Source organism: Eutrema salsugineum, unplaced genomic scaffold (genome assembly GCF_000478725.1).
Source record: "Eutrema salsugineum unplaced genomic scaffold, Eutsalg1_0 scaffold_9, whole genome shotgun sequence".
NCBI lineage: Eukaryota > Viridiplantae > Streptophyta > Magnoliopsida > Brassicales > Brassicaceae > Eutrema > Eutrema salsugineum.
The window spans coordinates 1,264,365-1,277,660 of record NW_006256342.1 but is presented as its reverse complement, the minus strand read 5'-3'; the positions used below and the strand labels follow the sequence as shown (position 1 = coordinate 1,277,660).

Below are 13,296 nucleotides of genomic sequence, written 5' to 3'. Positions count from 1 at the left end.
AGCATAGACCAATCTACTAATTTTCATATTATCAGAGCCACCTGATTCTTTTGGCTACTTCGTGAATGTTTCCATGTTTATGTTCGAGCGTTATGGGGATTTTAGTGAAAGTTATGTATGTTGGGTATTTGTGAAGTACTATACAAAAGATATAAATTAATTCATTTATTTTTAATTGAATTTTGAGTTGAAAATTCATGATAAACTTAAATATTAAACATATAGTGATGGAATTTTAATTAGAAGAAAACTAGAACACTCATCATTGCAAGCAAAATGTGCATTATATTGACGTTATGATTCGGTGCATAGCTCATAAAAGGAGGTGGTCTCAACAAGACGTAGATGTTAGAACTGGACACTTGTGCGAAACTAGCAATCTTGGCGACCAACGAAAAAGATTGTGGCCGCACTTCGAATCAAACAACATCTTTGTGTGAATGACAAAACAATATACCAGACAAATGATGACTTTAGTGTAATTTTATAAAGACGACATATTTTTGCGGCAAATAGGGAAAGGGTGACGGAGAAGACGACGATAGCGAAAAACGGTGGTCATGAATAAGACTCATGAATTATACCAACATTTTCTAAATTTAGTTGGATTTTTCTTTATTGGAAGAGAAAATAAGACGATATGATGTCCACAACAAAAAAATTGAGTAAGTTAAAAAGGGCTATATCTACATACATACTTCTGTTATAATAACTCTGATGCTTTTAATATACCAAACGGTCTTAAAAATTAATTCATACAACAATCCATGTAAACCGAAAAACAAAAAAAAAGTAGATATGCTTTGTTTTAATCTTTATCAATTATTTAAGTAGGTGCAGATGGCCATTATATACAAGATTGTCAACTTTCAATACCTAGTATTGATCAATGTCCATGAAAAATAGTAGTAAGTTGCAGGAAGAACAACTCTTCAAATTTCGGACGTCATTTTCACTAAGGACCGAGGTAAGTGGAGAGAGAGGGAGAGATGACATATATAATTCAGAAGTAATTTAACTTAGATTATATATCACGAATAAAGACAAATCAGAAGAGTGGGATTTTATATGTGATAATAGAGGGAGTTTGGATATGGTTGACACTTGACCCTTGTGAGCACGAAACAACGTTCTTTAGAAAACTAAAGAGAGAAAAATCAGTCAGTGTCTCGCCGTATCCGCAGTGGTCGGGACGTCCCTTGTTACGAGATCGCGGCTAAACGTTTTCTTGTGCCTACCTTCTTTGTTTTTTTTTCTTATTCCTTTCTATTTTATTTTAGTTTTCTTTATTTAGGAAGTTTCCCTCTCGATCAATTTAGTTTTTTAATGGTCTAAAAGGTAACTACGTGCCCTATGCAAGCCCCTATGCATTTGACGAATTTTCTATAGAATGAATGGTAAGAGAACTTTAGTATTTAGAGAGGCACATTCATAATTTAAAGCGAGAGATCGATGCGTTTAGAATATAGTGTATGCTAACAAAAAATCAAAGACGAACGTATTGTTTTTATCGTCCATTTCTCATTTGTTAAAGCGATTCGAGACCGCGAAATACATATTCCAATTCCATTAAATACCACTTCCTATGGATATGGTATTCGATTGTTGAGATACTGACGTTTGAAGCGGGAAGTTACAAAAATGGTTGCATAGTATGATAGTAATCTAGATGAGATTTTAAATTCTGAGATTAATTGGTCCCAATATGTCGTGAAGAAAGGGAAAAGCATCAAGCATGCATGAGTAGTCTAACTATGAGATTAATAAGTTTCAGCTTTAAACCAGCATTTGTATATACGCAGAAGTTAAAACTAACTAATTACCAGTGAGAAGTAAAACTTAATCTTTCCATCGTTCTTTTATCTATAAATAAGTACTTACTCTAACTTATTTATTTTTGGGCAAAAAATGAAAGTTTTTGTCGTATTCAATTCATACACATATTGTATTTATAAATTAAATCGGGGATGAGTTCTTAAAAAGCTAATAAAGCAAATAATATTTATTTTTAATTCGATTTTGATACCAAGAAAATGTCCAAATTATTCATTTTCATAAGAGGTTTACGATAATCACTGGAGACTGGAGTAGTTCATAAAATTTAGTTATCGTCGATCCTGTATATTATATTCTCTTCATAACAAATATGGAAATATTATTACTTCCATTATTAACTCTTCTTGTATTAATATAATGTAAAATGCGTATGAACCACGAGTCCACGAATCTCGTGGGGACGAACCGAAACTCCATTTTGGCACTTTAGATCATTTTTCCTTTTGGTATCGGTATCGAATCAATACAACAGTACCGTGGCATTATTATTCGTCTCCCTTTGACGATAATAGTAAAAATGTGTATGCAAATCAAGCACAAGTGGTAACTAACTTGAAAAATAAAATAAATAAATAAAACTTGAAAATAATTATAGTCTCACTCGACAAACGTTTATCAGGCGTGATTGAATGAATAGCACTTGATGCGAACTATAACAAACTTATTAGACGACAAAGACATATTATGGGAACCATATGTAAGATTCCCTGACAATAGCTGAAAGGAAACGATAAAATCAAGACGGTAAAAGTTTAAGTTACATGCTTTCATCATCATCATCAACAATAACATAAATCATAAACACATTTATACATATACATTTGGAAAAGAAAAAAAAACTCTAACAAGCACCCAAATTACCATTTTTTTACATAAGCGGTACTTGTTATTGACTTTCGGATTTTCCAATGCATATAATCTTACACGTAAATCTTAGAAGATCAAGAGATCTTCCTTAACGTTGTAACCCATCTTCTCTAGATTAGGCTGCAACGCAAACTGGATCATAGGCGGTGGTCCACACGCGAGCGCGAGCGATTCTCCTTCTAAACCTTCAGGGATATGTTCTCTAAGCACAGCTTCGGTAATAAAGCCGGTGCTGTAATTCCAGCCTTCTTTTGCGATCTCAACGACATACCAAACCTTTAGCCTGTCCTCATGCTTACTAGCCCATCCTTCTAGCTCTTCTCTGACAAGTATGTCATCCTCGGTTCGGTTTGCGTAAACCACAAACATCTCGGTTTCGTCCTCTGGATCACTCAGTATCGATTGAATGACTTGGTAAATCGGAGTAATGCCTGTTCCTCCAGCAAGCATGGCTAGTTTCTTGGCAAACTTGGGTTTGCCGTTGACCATGAAGTTTCCTTTGCCTTTGTACTCGATATGTCCTAATGGACCCTTGATGTCTAGAACCGACCCGATGGGTAACGAGTCCAAGTGCTGCGACATGGTTCCTCCGTTGGGGAATCTCGGATGAACGTCTTTGAAGTAAATCTTGACGACCAGGTCGATATGTCCAATGGCGTCGACCGTGCTGGTTGGAGTATAGGCTCTGAGACAGAGCTTGTCGTTTATGTTGGCGCAGAGGAAAATGTGTTTCCCCACGGGTAAACCAAGCTGCTGATCTTCTGATGGTAATGCGAATCTGAACCTACGAACGTCGTGAGAGATGGAAGTCTTCTCGATGAGTGTGACTGGGACTTTCTCTCGTGGGTTGACCAAAGCGATGTTCTTTGAAAGAGCTAGCTCTTTGATTGGAGCTAGCAAAGAAGCTACGTTTGAGCCACCGTGGACCGAAACATTAGGTGAAGAGTCGTAGCCAGTGGTGATGAGTTCACCGATCCTGTAATCTTCTAGAAGCTTCTTGGCTTTGTCTGAGTGAATGGCTTCAAACTCTTCGGTGCAATCGGTGCCTGCGTTGATGAGGATCGAGTCCGAGCCTCCTGGATGTTCTTTCAAGAAACGTGTACAGTCGTAGATGTGACCGTGGACGATGATCCACGCGGATTCGAGGGAGTTGTGTTTTCTAACTTCGGAGATTGAAAACATCTTCGAGGTAGTGTTCATGAATGGAGATGAGACCGATTTCTTCAGAGTATGGTTTGATTCGGAGGATATCTCAAGCTGGCGTTCCTTTGCCATCCACCCACCCGATTGGTTTCCGGGTCGGGTCGGGTGTTCGAAAATGACCCCTATCTCTCCTTTGTGAGGCTTGCACACGTTGGTCCTCACCCTGAACCAACAGTTGTTCATCATTCCCTGTTTAAGCACCAGTCAACGTCAGTATTGCTCAAGTCAAAAGTATCATATGTAAATAAATCTATTCGTAATCAGTTGGCTGGAGACCATGGACTTACGACTTTTCTAAGTTTTATATATTTTCAAATTTTTTACACTAATATAATTGCCCACATCAAGGGAAATGATTAATTAACCACTAAATATGAACTGTACAATGGAGACAATTAAAGAAGTTTTCTTAATTCCATGTTGATTAGAGTTGTAATTAATTAAGAAATTCCGAAAAGCGAATATGGTTGGTGACACGTCTTAAGAAACCATCAACAATATAGCAGTGGTTCCAACTTTGTAGGACGAAGACGAATACAAAATCAAATTGTTTATAATACTCAAAGACTGGATTAAATTAATAATAACTCTAAACTAATCAATAAAAAAAAAGAGAACAAAATTTAATTTGTAATAAGTTAAAACTGAGAGAGAGAGAAGGTTACCATGAGATTCCAGATGAGTTTATCAGGCTGGGTGTTGAAAGACTCGTCCCAGGCTCGAACCGCGATGTCTTTGGCACTAAGGAGATCAAGAACCTCGACGTCAAGTGACCAGAAACACCAGCACCAGAACTTGCCATACTTGTTCGGCTTCTCTTGGTGGTCAAGCTCACACACACTCCACGTGTCTCCTCCATCTAGCGTCACCTCTACTCTCGTTACCTTCTTACCTCCTCCTGTTGTTTCAAACCATTTACAAGTTATTCTTCAGAACTTAACAACTTAATATGTACGTATAATCTAGTTTTTTTTTTTTATTAGAAGAGATTAATTACCAGAATAAGCATAGCCTCTTAATGTGTATGGCTTCTGAGTAGTGAAAGCATTAATAGGCAAGATCTCCTCGTGACCAGGTGTCGTTATCACCGAGTTTATATTAAGCTCGTTGATTATATATTCTGGCTTATACCACCAAGCTGCAACACACATGAATATTATTATTACCCCCAGTCTAGTCTGGTAAAAAAGTAAAAAGAGAAAGTAAATAAATTACCTTCTGCATTTGCCAGCTCAGCATCGACGAGAGAAGGGAGGACTCGGTTGTCTTTGTAGTGGTAGTAACTGTCAGATTCTTGAGGCGTGACGATGATTCGCTTTAACCATTTCACCATCCGCCCGCCGATGAAACCGGGTACGATGATCCGAACCGGAAACCCATGATCCGGCGTCAGAAGCTCTCCGTTCTGCATATACGCTAATATGATGTCTCTCGCGGGATCCATGGCCATCTCCTTCTTAATGCTTGTTCCGTATTTAGATCCGCCGCCTCCGGGAAGATCCTCCGCTCCTTCGAAGCAGACGTTGAGCGCGCCGCCTCTTCTGCTGTAGATTCCGCATCGGCGGAGGATTTCACTGAGCGGAACGCCTTTCCAGAGGGAAGTGGATACTCCGGCGGATCCCCAGTTGAATCCGATAGTCTGCTTCACCATGTTCTGTTCCTTCCGGCGATTCCCGGCGCAGACGAGTGTGACTGGGAATTCGCGGCTGGGAAACTCGGAGATTAGCTGCTCCATGGTGAATTTCACCGGGCGCTTGACGAGTCCGGTGATTTCGATGGTCCAATCTGACCAATCGGCTTTGGGGACAGAGCCGTGGTTTCGGACGTAATGGAGAGGGACGGGAGTGATGAATCCGTGGTGCATAAGGCGAGGGAGAGGCGGTTCGGCGTTGAATGGGTGTTTTCCGGTGAGACGGACCATAGAGGAGTTACGCTGGATCCAGTTATCAGCCGTTGATTCGTCTCTCGAATCTAGAATCGACGGCTCTAAATCGATGTTGGATTTGCGAACCATCTCCTTGTAGTAGGCGACGTTACGGTTGTGGCTCTCGTCCTCGTCGTCGCTGGAATCGTAACGGTCTTCTTCCTCGACGGTGGTGTTTTCGTTTTCTCTGACGACGAGTTTTTCGGTTAGAGCGCCGACACTCTGGTGGCGGTCGAATGAGCGAGAAGGAACGGGAGGAGGCTTGAAGGAGCGAACGACGCCGCCGCCGTTCATGGCGGGGTTGAGGCGGGGGTAATGGCGGTTATCGACGGAGGTCGCCATGGAAAAGATATTGAATCGGTGACGAAAGAGAGGAGAGAAGTGTGATTGAATTTCTTTTCTCTGCTCTTCTCTTTAAGAGAGCTTTTTTTTTTTTGGTTTTTTCTTCTTTTCGTTTATGAATTTTATTTGGTTTTCTCTAAAATCTGGCGTTATAGGGTTGTATTTATAGGCCGTTACGGAGATTGAGTAAATAAAATAATGAAAATTGAGAGTAAGGAGAAATTGCCAAATGTGAGTTTTTGTGGTCTCTGAGTCGGGGGACCCACCTACCTAGATCCTTAGCTTTGGCCTCTAGGGCGGGAAAACTTATTTCGCAATATTTTTTTTTTTTACATAATTTATTTCGCATGATATGATTAATTTTATAGTCTTATTTTTGTTAAGAAATGGTTACAAATAATTGCGCATTCAGAACATCGAACCCTGGTCAGTACCGAGGGAGAGTACTATGATACTACTACACCAGATTTGGTAGAAAAATCTTGTTTCATTTTCGTCGTCAAACTTGCATAATTCTTAATTAGTTCGCTACAAAATGAAGCTACACATTAAATTACACTTGTTAGTTATTATTTATGCAATTATATTGTTGAAACAAAGAGATATGAGTATAGTGCAAAAAGCAATAAGAACTGAGTAGGTTCGAAAATAGCCTGGAATATATTGAGTTCAGTTTTCCATGTAAAGTTAGTATATGTCACCAGGATACTATGAATAGCCATTTCATTGTAAGACCGCGAAAATCCGATTGAAATCACGAATAGAAAATAGCAATATTATAAACGATATGTTAAGGTAAGAGATTAAAACGAAAGTTTGAAAACCGATTGAAAACAGACGAAAACACGGAGTCGAGATATGATCTCTTTCCTTAACTCAATAAATCGCCCGTAATGTGTGACGGTTTGTTGCGATTTTTGAATCCCAGGATACAACCGTGATGAGACTATTACGCAACACCCGTAATAGAATCTGTGAACTAAAATACTATGCTATAACTCTCGAGACACTTACGATATTAAGACGAGAGGGATTTGCTGTGTGTTTGGAGTATTCGAAAATTCGATTCTTAATTCGATGATGTAGAATGAGAGAAGAGGGCGTCTATTTATACTGGAAGGTTCAGCTTGATCCGCAAGGAATAAGCTTTTGCGAAAATGAATATTACGAGATATTCTCCTATTTCCGTGAGTAAAAGGATTCGGAAATCTTCCGTTATTATCTGGACGCAATCTTTTATTTCCTAAGATTTATCCTTTCAATATGCAAAAAATATTTCGCAGGAACTAAGAAGCCCACGACCCACACCCAGCTATATAGAGCCCAAGAGCCCAAGAGCCCTAAGAGCCAATTAAAAAATGCAACGAGCAACGAGCAAGGCGACGGCGGCGGCGGCGGCGCGCATAGATGTTTTTGCGTAATGCCCTTTTACTTCCACAATGCTGTTGACCCTTATTGTGAGAAGGTCATATTTATACAAGAGATTTTTCTCCTTTGTGAGCAATGTGGGACAAATACACTTCCACTAAACTTCCACTTTTAGTTATAGCCAATAGGAATATTTCATTTTCATAGGCTCAAACCCAAATCTCAAATGAATTTATAAGGCCCATTTGCTTATTAAACTTCATTTCTTATTCACACACAAACTCAATATTATAAGTCCAAATGCTTATTAATATTGGGTTCCAACATTCATTTCTTTACTATAAGTGTTCAAATATTTAATTACTGGTCTTGATATCAGCTAACAAGTTCACTTCCAAAGATAGTGAGAATCAACTATCAATGCCAGCTTTAATAACTTAGTTTTCATTTGTTACAAAATTTCACATCTATGGTGTCGGAATTGTTTGTGACCATTTTGAATTTTGATGGAAGTAAACCATGTTCATGCATGATAGATTTGTATTATTCCTTTAGTGTTAATGTACTCCAATTTTGAATTTGGAAAAGTCAAAGAAACCCTAATATCGGAGTTTAAATGAAACTTCTCGGAAGTATGTAATAAACAAAAACATTGCACCTATTAAGAAGGTATACTTATTCTAATATTTGTAAACAGAATTCAAACAATAGTCTTAATCCTATCAGTACTTACGGGCAAGATAGACCCTCCCCCTTTTTAATTTCGAAAGGAGATAAACCTTCCCTTGAAGATACAAAAATGATCTCGTTGTATAACAACGCCTAAGCTTTGTTTTTCTTTGTCGCCAGTCTTTCTCGCTCGACAAATGGTTTATTCGTGTTTCAATTAATTATGATCATGCTTGCATACAGTAGTTTCCTAATTTGAGTACTAATTACTGTTGTCTGTACATGACCATAGCTGAAGAACAATTAAGCTGTTTTCCCTTCTATTTAATTTTCTCTAGCCATGACAACAATTTTATTTTTATATAAACAGTAAAAAGTATAGGCTAAAAAAAATTAAATTTATCTGGAATTCAATATACACACCGAATATTTTTTTCGATAAAATGGTCCTTTAATTTGTGGATACAACAAAAATCAAACTTTTAAATTTACAATCTGACCACTAAAATTGTTCTTTGTGTAATTAATGTGTCACCGCAGCAAAATAGTTTACGAGCAATCAGAGTCGGCCCTGAACTACATATTTTTTGCATGGGCCGCAAGCTATAGAACAAAAAATTGGCTATTTTACATATTTTTAAAAAAATGGGCTGTTTTATCTTTAAAAATTTTCATGTAAATATAGGGGTCACAAGCCCATGCTTAGTTTGCTTGGGTTCAAGGCCGGCTGCTAGCAATATGCACACGTTGTACATAGCAAGAACTATAAAATTAATCTATATATATTATATATATATATATATGACAAAGAACTTTCGTTTTTAGTAATTGATATGATGCGATTACATTAATGACAAATTAATAACACGTAAACCTGCTTATATCTTGGGTCAAAATTTTGTACGTTAGTGAATGCTTAATATGGACATAGGACTCAAGATCATATTGCATCATGTGTGGTGTGGTTGTATAGATTACAGTCTACAGAACCCGTAAGGGGTATTCGCAAATATATTTTGTTTATCTTGACTTTAAATTCTTAAAATTAACGTCGTTAGTGTAACTATAATAAAATGGAAAATGAGAATCCGGTGGGTAGCTATAAACATATATCTATGGGCATATTGTTGACTTGTTTAATATTGAAGAAAACATATTAATTAAGTCGAGAAAGTAAATATCTCGAAGATTTTTATGGATTACATGACGATTAAGAAGATAAAGCGCAATTAAGTATATACTAACTAGACATTCAGGCATAAAAAGGAGATTAGAGAGAAGACTTCGGAGGCTAAGTGGCGCATGGGATCACCAACGGCCAAGCAAATACACGAACGGGGCAACCATAAAAGGGGACGGGTCATAATAATATTTTTGGATTTTCAATATTACATTATAATTATAATGATACATGTGTAAGAACATATGGACCCACTTATTATTATCTTTTACATTCTACGTAATGAAATCAATTCAAGAGTCAATCTTGGTTAAAAGCCTCAAAACAAATAATCAACTTTGCACGGCGTAGCGTACATGGAGAAGTTTGAGTTTTTTTTTTTAACAAAAAAAAAATGCATGGAAAAGCTTCTAAATAATCAATATATTCTTACATTTATTTGAAGAGAAATCTTGGAAATAGTCTCGATTTACTTTTAAGCTTGGAATATTTAACTGCATTTTGATTTCTGTGCATCATTTTGATTATAGAAAATAATGACATCTAAATCATTTTTTTTTGTAGCTCTTTAATCTATTCTCAACATCGTTATCAATGGTAGCTTGTTACTCCATAGAGACTGTTTTCAAACTGTTTATATCACCTGGAATAATATTTTGTTTTCTGTTCATTTTGGTTAAACGAATACTAAAATTTACCCTCAGATATATCTAAAACTGATCAACTACATATACATTTAACTTAAACTTGTAGAATATGCATTATAAGTAACTTTTCTCGTGCTGGTCCAACTTCTAGCTCGCGAACTTTGTATGTGCTCTGATTTTTGAACAATTCGCTGGTTCAATTTCTTGCTTCATGATCTGCTTTTTCGCCAAAGCAGTTATTGGTCTTGACCAAATTCTGCAACTTTTTTTATTATATAGTAACAAGAGTTTTCTACTTTTCTTTGAATACGATTTAAACCCGTAGATTATAGACTTCGGTTTCTGATGGTGTTGTCAATGGTACAAGTAAGGTGCATAGACGAGTGATAACCTTTTTATGTTTTCGCTGGTCATCCGTGAAATATAGTATTTTGGACCCCAAAGAAAGTGAGGAATCGCAACGTATCCAACTACATCAATGCCATATTATAACAAATAAAATTATAAAATAGTGAAATACGAACCTCATTTTATGCAAAATTTTCAATAAACAAAAAAAAAAAGCATCTCTATATGTAGAAGTCTTTTACAATATGTTTATTTTTATAATAACTGGTAGACTGGTAGTCAAGTGTTGAGATTAATGAAATCGTCAAGCTATTTAACATTTTGAAAATCATATCAAAACTAAATTGATTATGTGGTCTTAGTTTACACCTACTGAATGTATTAGATATCAATTAAATTGTTGGTAGATATTACTAATAATAAAATAAAAAGCCAATAGAATAGAGCATTATAAAATTAAAATTAATATACTAAGTACAGTTTCGATCAATTTAATTTGTATATTTGTATTAGTACTATCAATCATAAGTTCTGTTAACATTTGGAATCAATAGTTTTAGATTAAAATATTATAAAGTCTATCAATTAATAGTTTAGTTGTTACAAAAAATAATATTTCAAAATATCCAATTCACTTACGTATTAATTTGAAACTTACAATGCAGATATAAACTAGTTACTATAAATACTAGCTAGTTCCTCTGTTCATTTATATAAAATGTTTTAGGATTTTTTTTTTGTTTCATTTCATTTGAGTTTTATACGTATAAATGTAAAAATATATTTTTAATATGCTATGTTGTATTTAGTATTTTTTTAATAGGTTCGATTGTTTTTCATTAAGTATTAAAAAATATTTTTTAAAAAAAAAATATTGAGGACTTCCTAATTTTCGTTAAAAGAGAACAAATTTTGTAATTAACGTGAATTTTTTTTTTGTCAACTGCTAGTGATAGTAGCATCTTAGTTAATATAATAAATTTTAAAGTAAAATTTTTAAAAGTTGTATACCTTGTAACGCAAACACGAAGCACAAAGAATATTATGGTCATCAGCATTTCCCCTTGTATTTATAACTTGTAAAAGATTTTTGATAAAATAGACAAAGAAGGGCAAATATTGTGATATTATTTGAAAGAAAACAAACTAACAAACTATTTAACTAGGTAAACGTAACGAAACATAATTGCAAATGCCGAAAAATCAAGATACACAAAAACACAATCAAAACTGGCTTGTATCATAATCTGTCACCGTAACTACACTAATATCATGTACTCGGACAACATCATAATCATTAACATATGATCCATAAATATGATGGACCACAGGTCATTATACAATTTCAAATAAATCAGATAATGCAAAATATCGCAATATACCATAACACAACACAAGCTAGCTTCATCTTTTTTTTTTATTGACGTCGGCAATATAGCTTAGCTCCAAGCCTCCAACATACAGGTTTGTCCCTATTTTAGTGTAATAACAACCACTAGATATGATATGGAGATTTGCCACACGTAATCTTTAATTAAATCGATACGTTCGAAATTGGATTTCACTTTTCACGATCATGAACAGATAGTTAGAGCATGTGCAACCGGGTATTTAGCAGGGTCTCTTAGATTTTTTTTGCATTTAACTAAATCAGAAAGGAAATAATTTGCTAAAAAGTCTCTTATTTAGGAGATGCAAGAGACGTCTCTAAATTACACGTGGCTTAATGTTATTGGACAAAACAAAAATCAGAGGAGAAAACATTTATAATGGGTTTAAAATAAATCTAGACAAGTCGTGAATCAGTTGTCTCCTTCTCCGCCGAGTTTCTTGTAACAGCTATGGAACGCGACGATTCTAGAAAGCACAGCCGCGAGATCCACTGTTACTTCGACTCTGCCTAGAAGCTTACCGGATGCGACGCTGCAAGTGTCGCCAGTACGGCCGGAATAGACAGAGACTCGGAGTGAGATCTGTTTATCGGAGACTCTTCGAATTGCGTCGGCATCGAAGTGAAATTTCGGAGCTGAAGTGGATGGTTTCGGCGGAGACGAAGCGTCGGAGAAAGAGGAGAGAGGGAGAAGCGCTTTTTGTGAAGGGAAATGTTTGATCCATAGCTTGCAGTAACAAGGCGTCGCAGAGGATGTACTTCGCCGCCGATTTCTAGAAATCTAATTAGATTTCTCCGTTGGACCTCATAAAAATGCAAATTTTTTAATTGGGTCTTCAAACCCATCTTAATAATAAAAAATTAGTTAAGAGACCTTTATGTGTCTTTCCCATTGTACATGCTCTTAGCTTATAATATAATTTCTCAATAACAATCTAATATAATATAGCATTGAAAATGATTCACCAATGTAATTTACTCTGGCAATACTTTTTACTTTTTTAATGTTTTACAGAGTTAAGATTCACTTTGCTACAGACAAAAATAAGAAAAATGAAATTAAAAAAAGGAAGGGAGGCAACTGGGGGAGCTTGATACGGTTAGGGAGACATCGACCCTTTCGTGACCCTTTGAGCCACTTTCACTGCATTTACGTTTATTTTTTTCCTAATGTTCATATATATTAATTCTGGTTATAAGAGAAACATTGTATTAACAATTTAACATGTATCATCTAATTTTAAACCCATATTGTGCTATTTAAGAATGTACTATTCGACGGCTAAAGAAATTCAAGTATGGAAATTTAGTATAGAAATATCTTCAATTTTTGGAAAACAGAATGTAGAAACTGTAATATATTCACGTCCTAAACATCGAACCGAAATGAAATCAATCCATTTTCTATAGAATTGTGTCATTGTTACTACGCAGTGGTCAAAATATCCCAATCGTGTGTTCAATTAACTTACCGTCAATTCAAACACAATTATCCTGGCGATTATGAGAGCAATTTGCAACT

The 13,296-nt window shown here is 35.8% G+C and overlaps 1 protein-coding gene across 1 annotated transcript; it reads right to left on the bottom strand.

Annotated features, from left to right (window-relative positions):
* Positions 1-2,574: 2,574 nt before the first annotated feature.
* On the bottom strand, positions 2,575-6,291 carry LOC18008850 (nitrate reductase [NADH], clone PBNBR1412). The gene is made up of 4 exons (XM_006389996.2): positions 5,122-6,291; positions 4,904-5,044; positions 4,572-4,804; positions 2,575-4,095 (listed from the first exon to the last, which is right to left on the bottom strand). The coding sequence occupies exons 1-4, from the start codon at positions 6,170-6,172 to the stop codon at positions 2,770-2,772; spliced, it is 2,751 nt and encodes a 916-aa protein (XP_006390058.1). The 5' UTR covers positions 6,173-6,291; the 3' UTR covers positions 2,575-2,769.
* Positions 6,292-13,296: the final 7,005 nt, after the last annotated feature.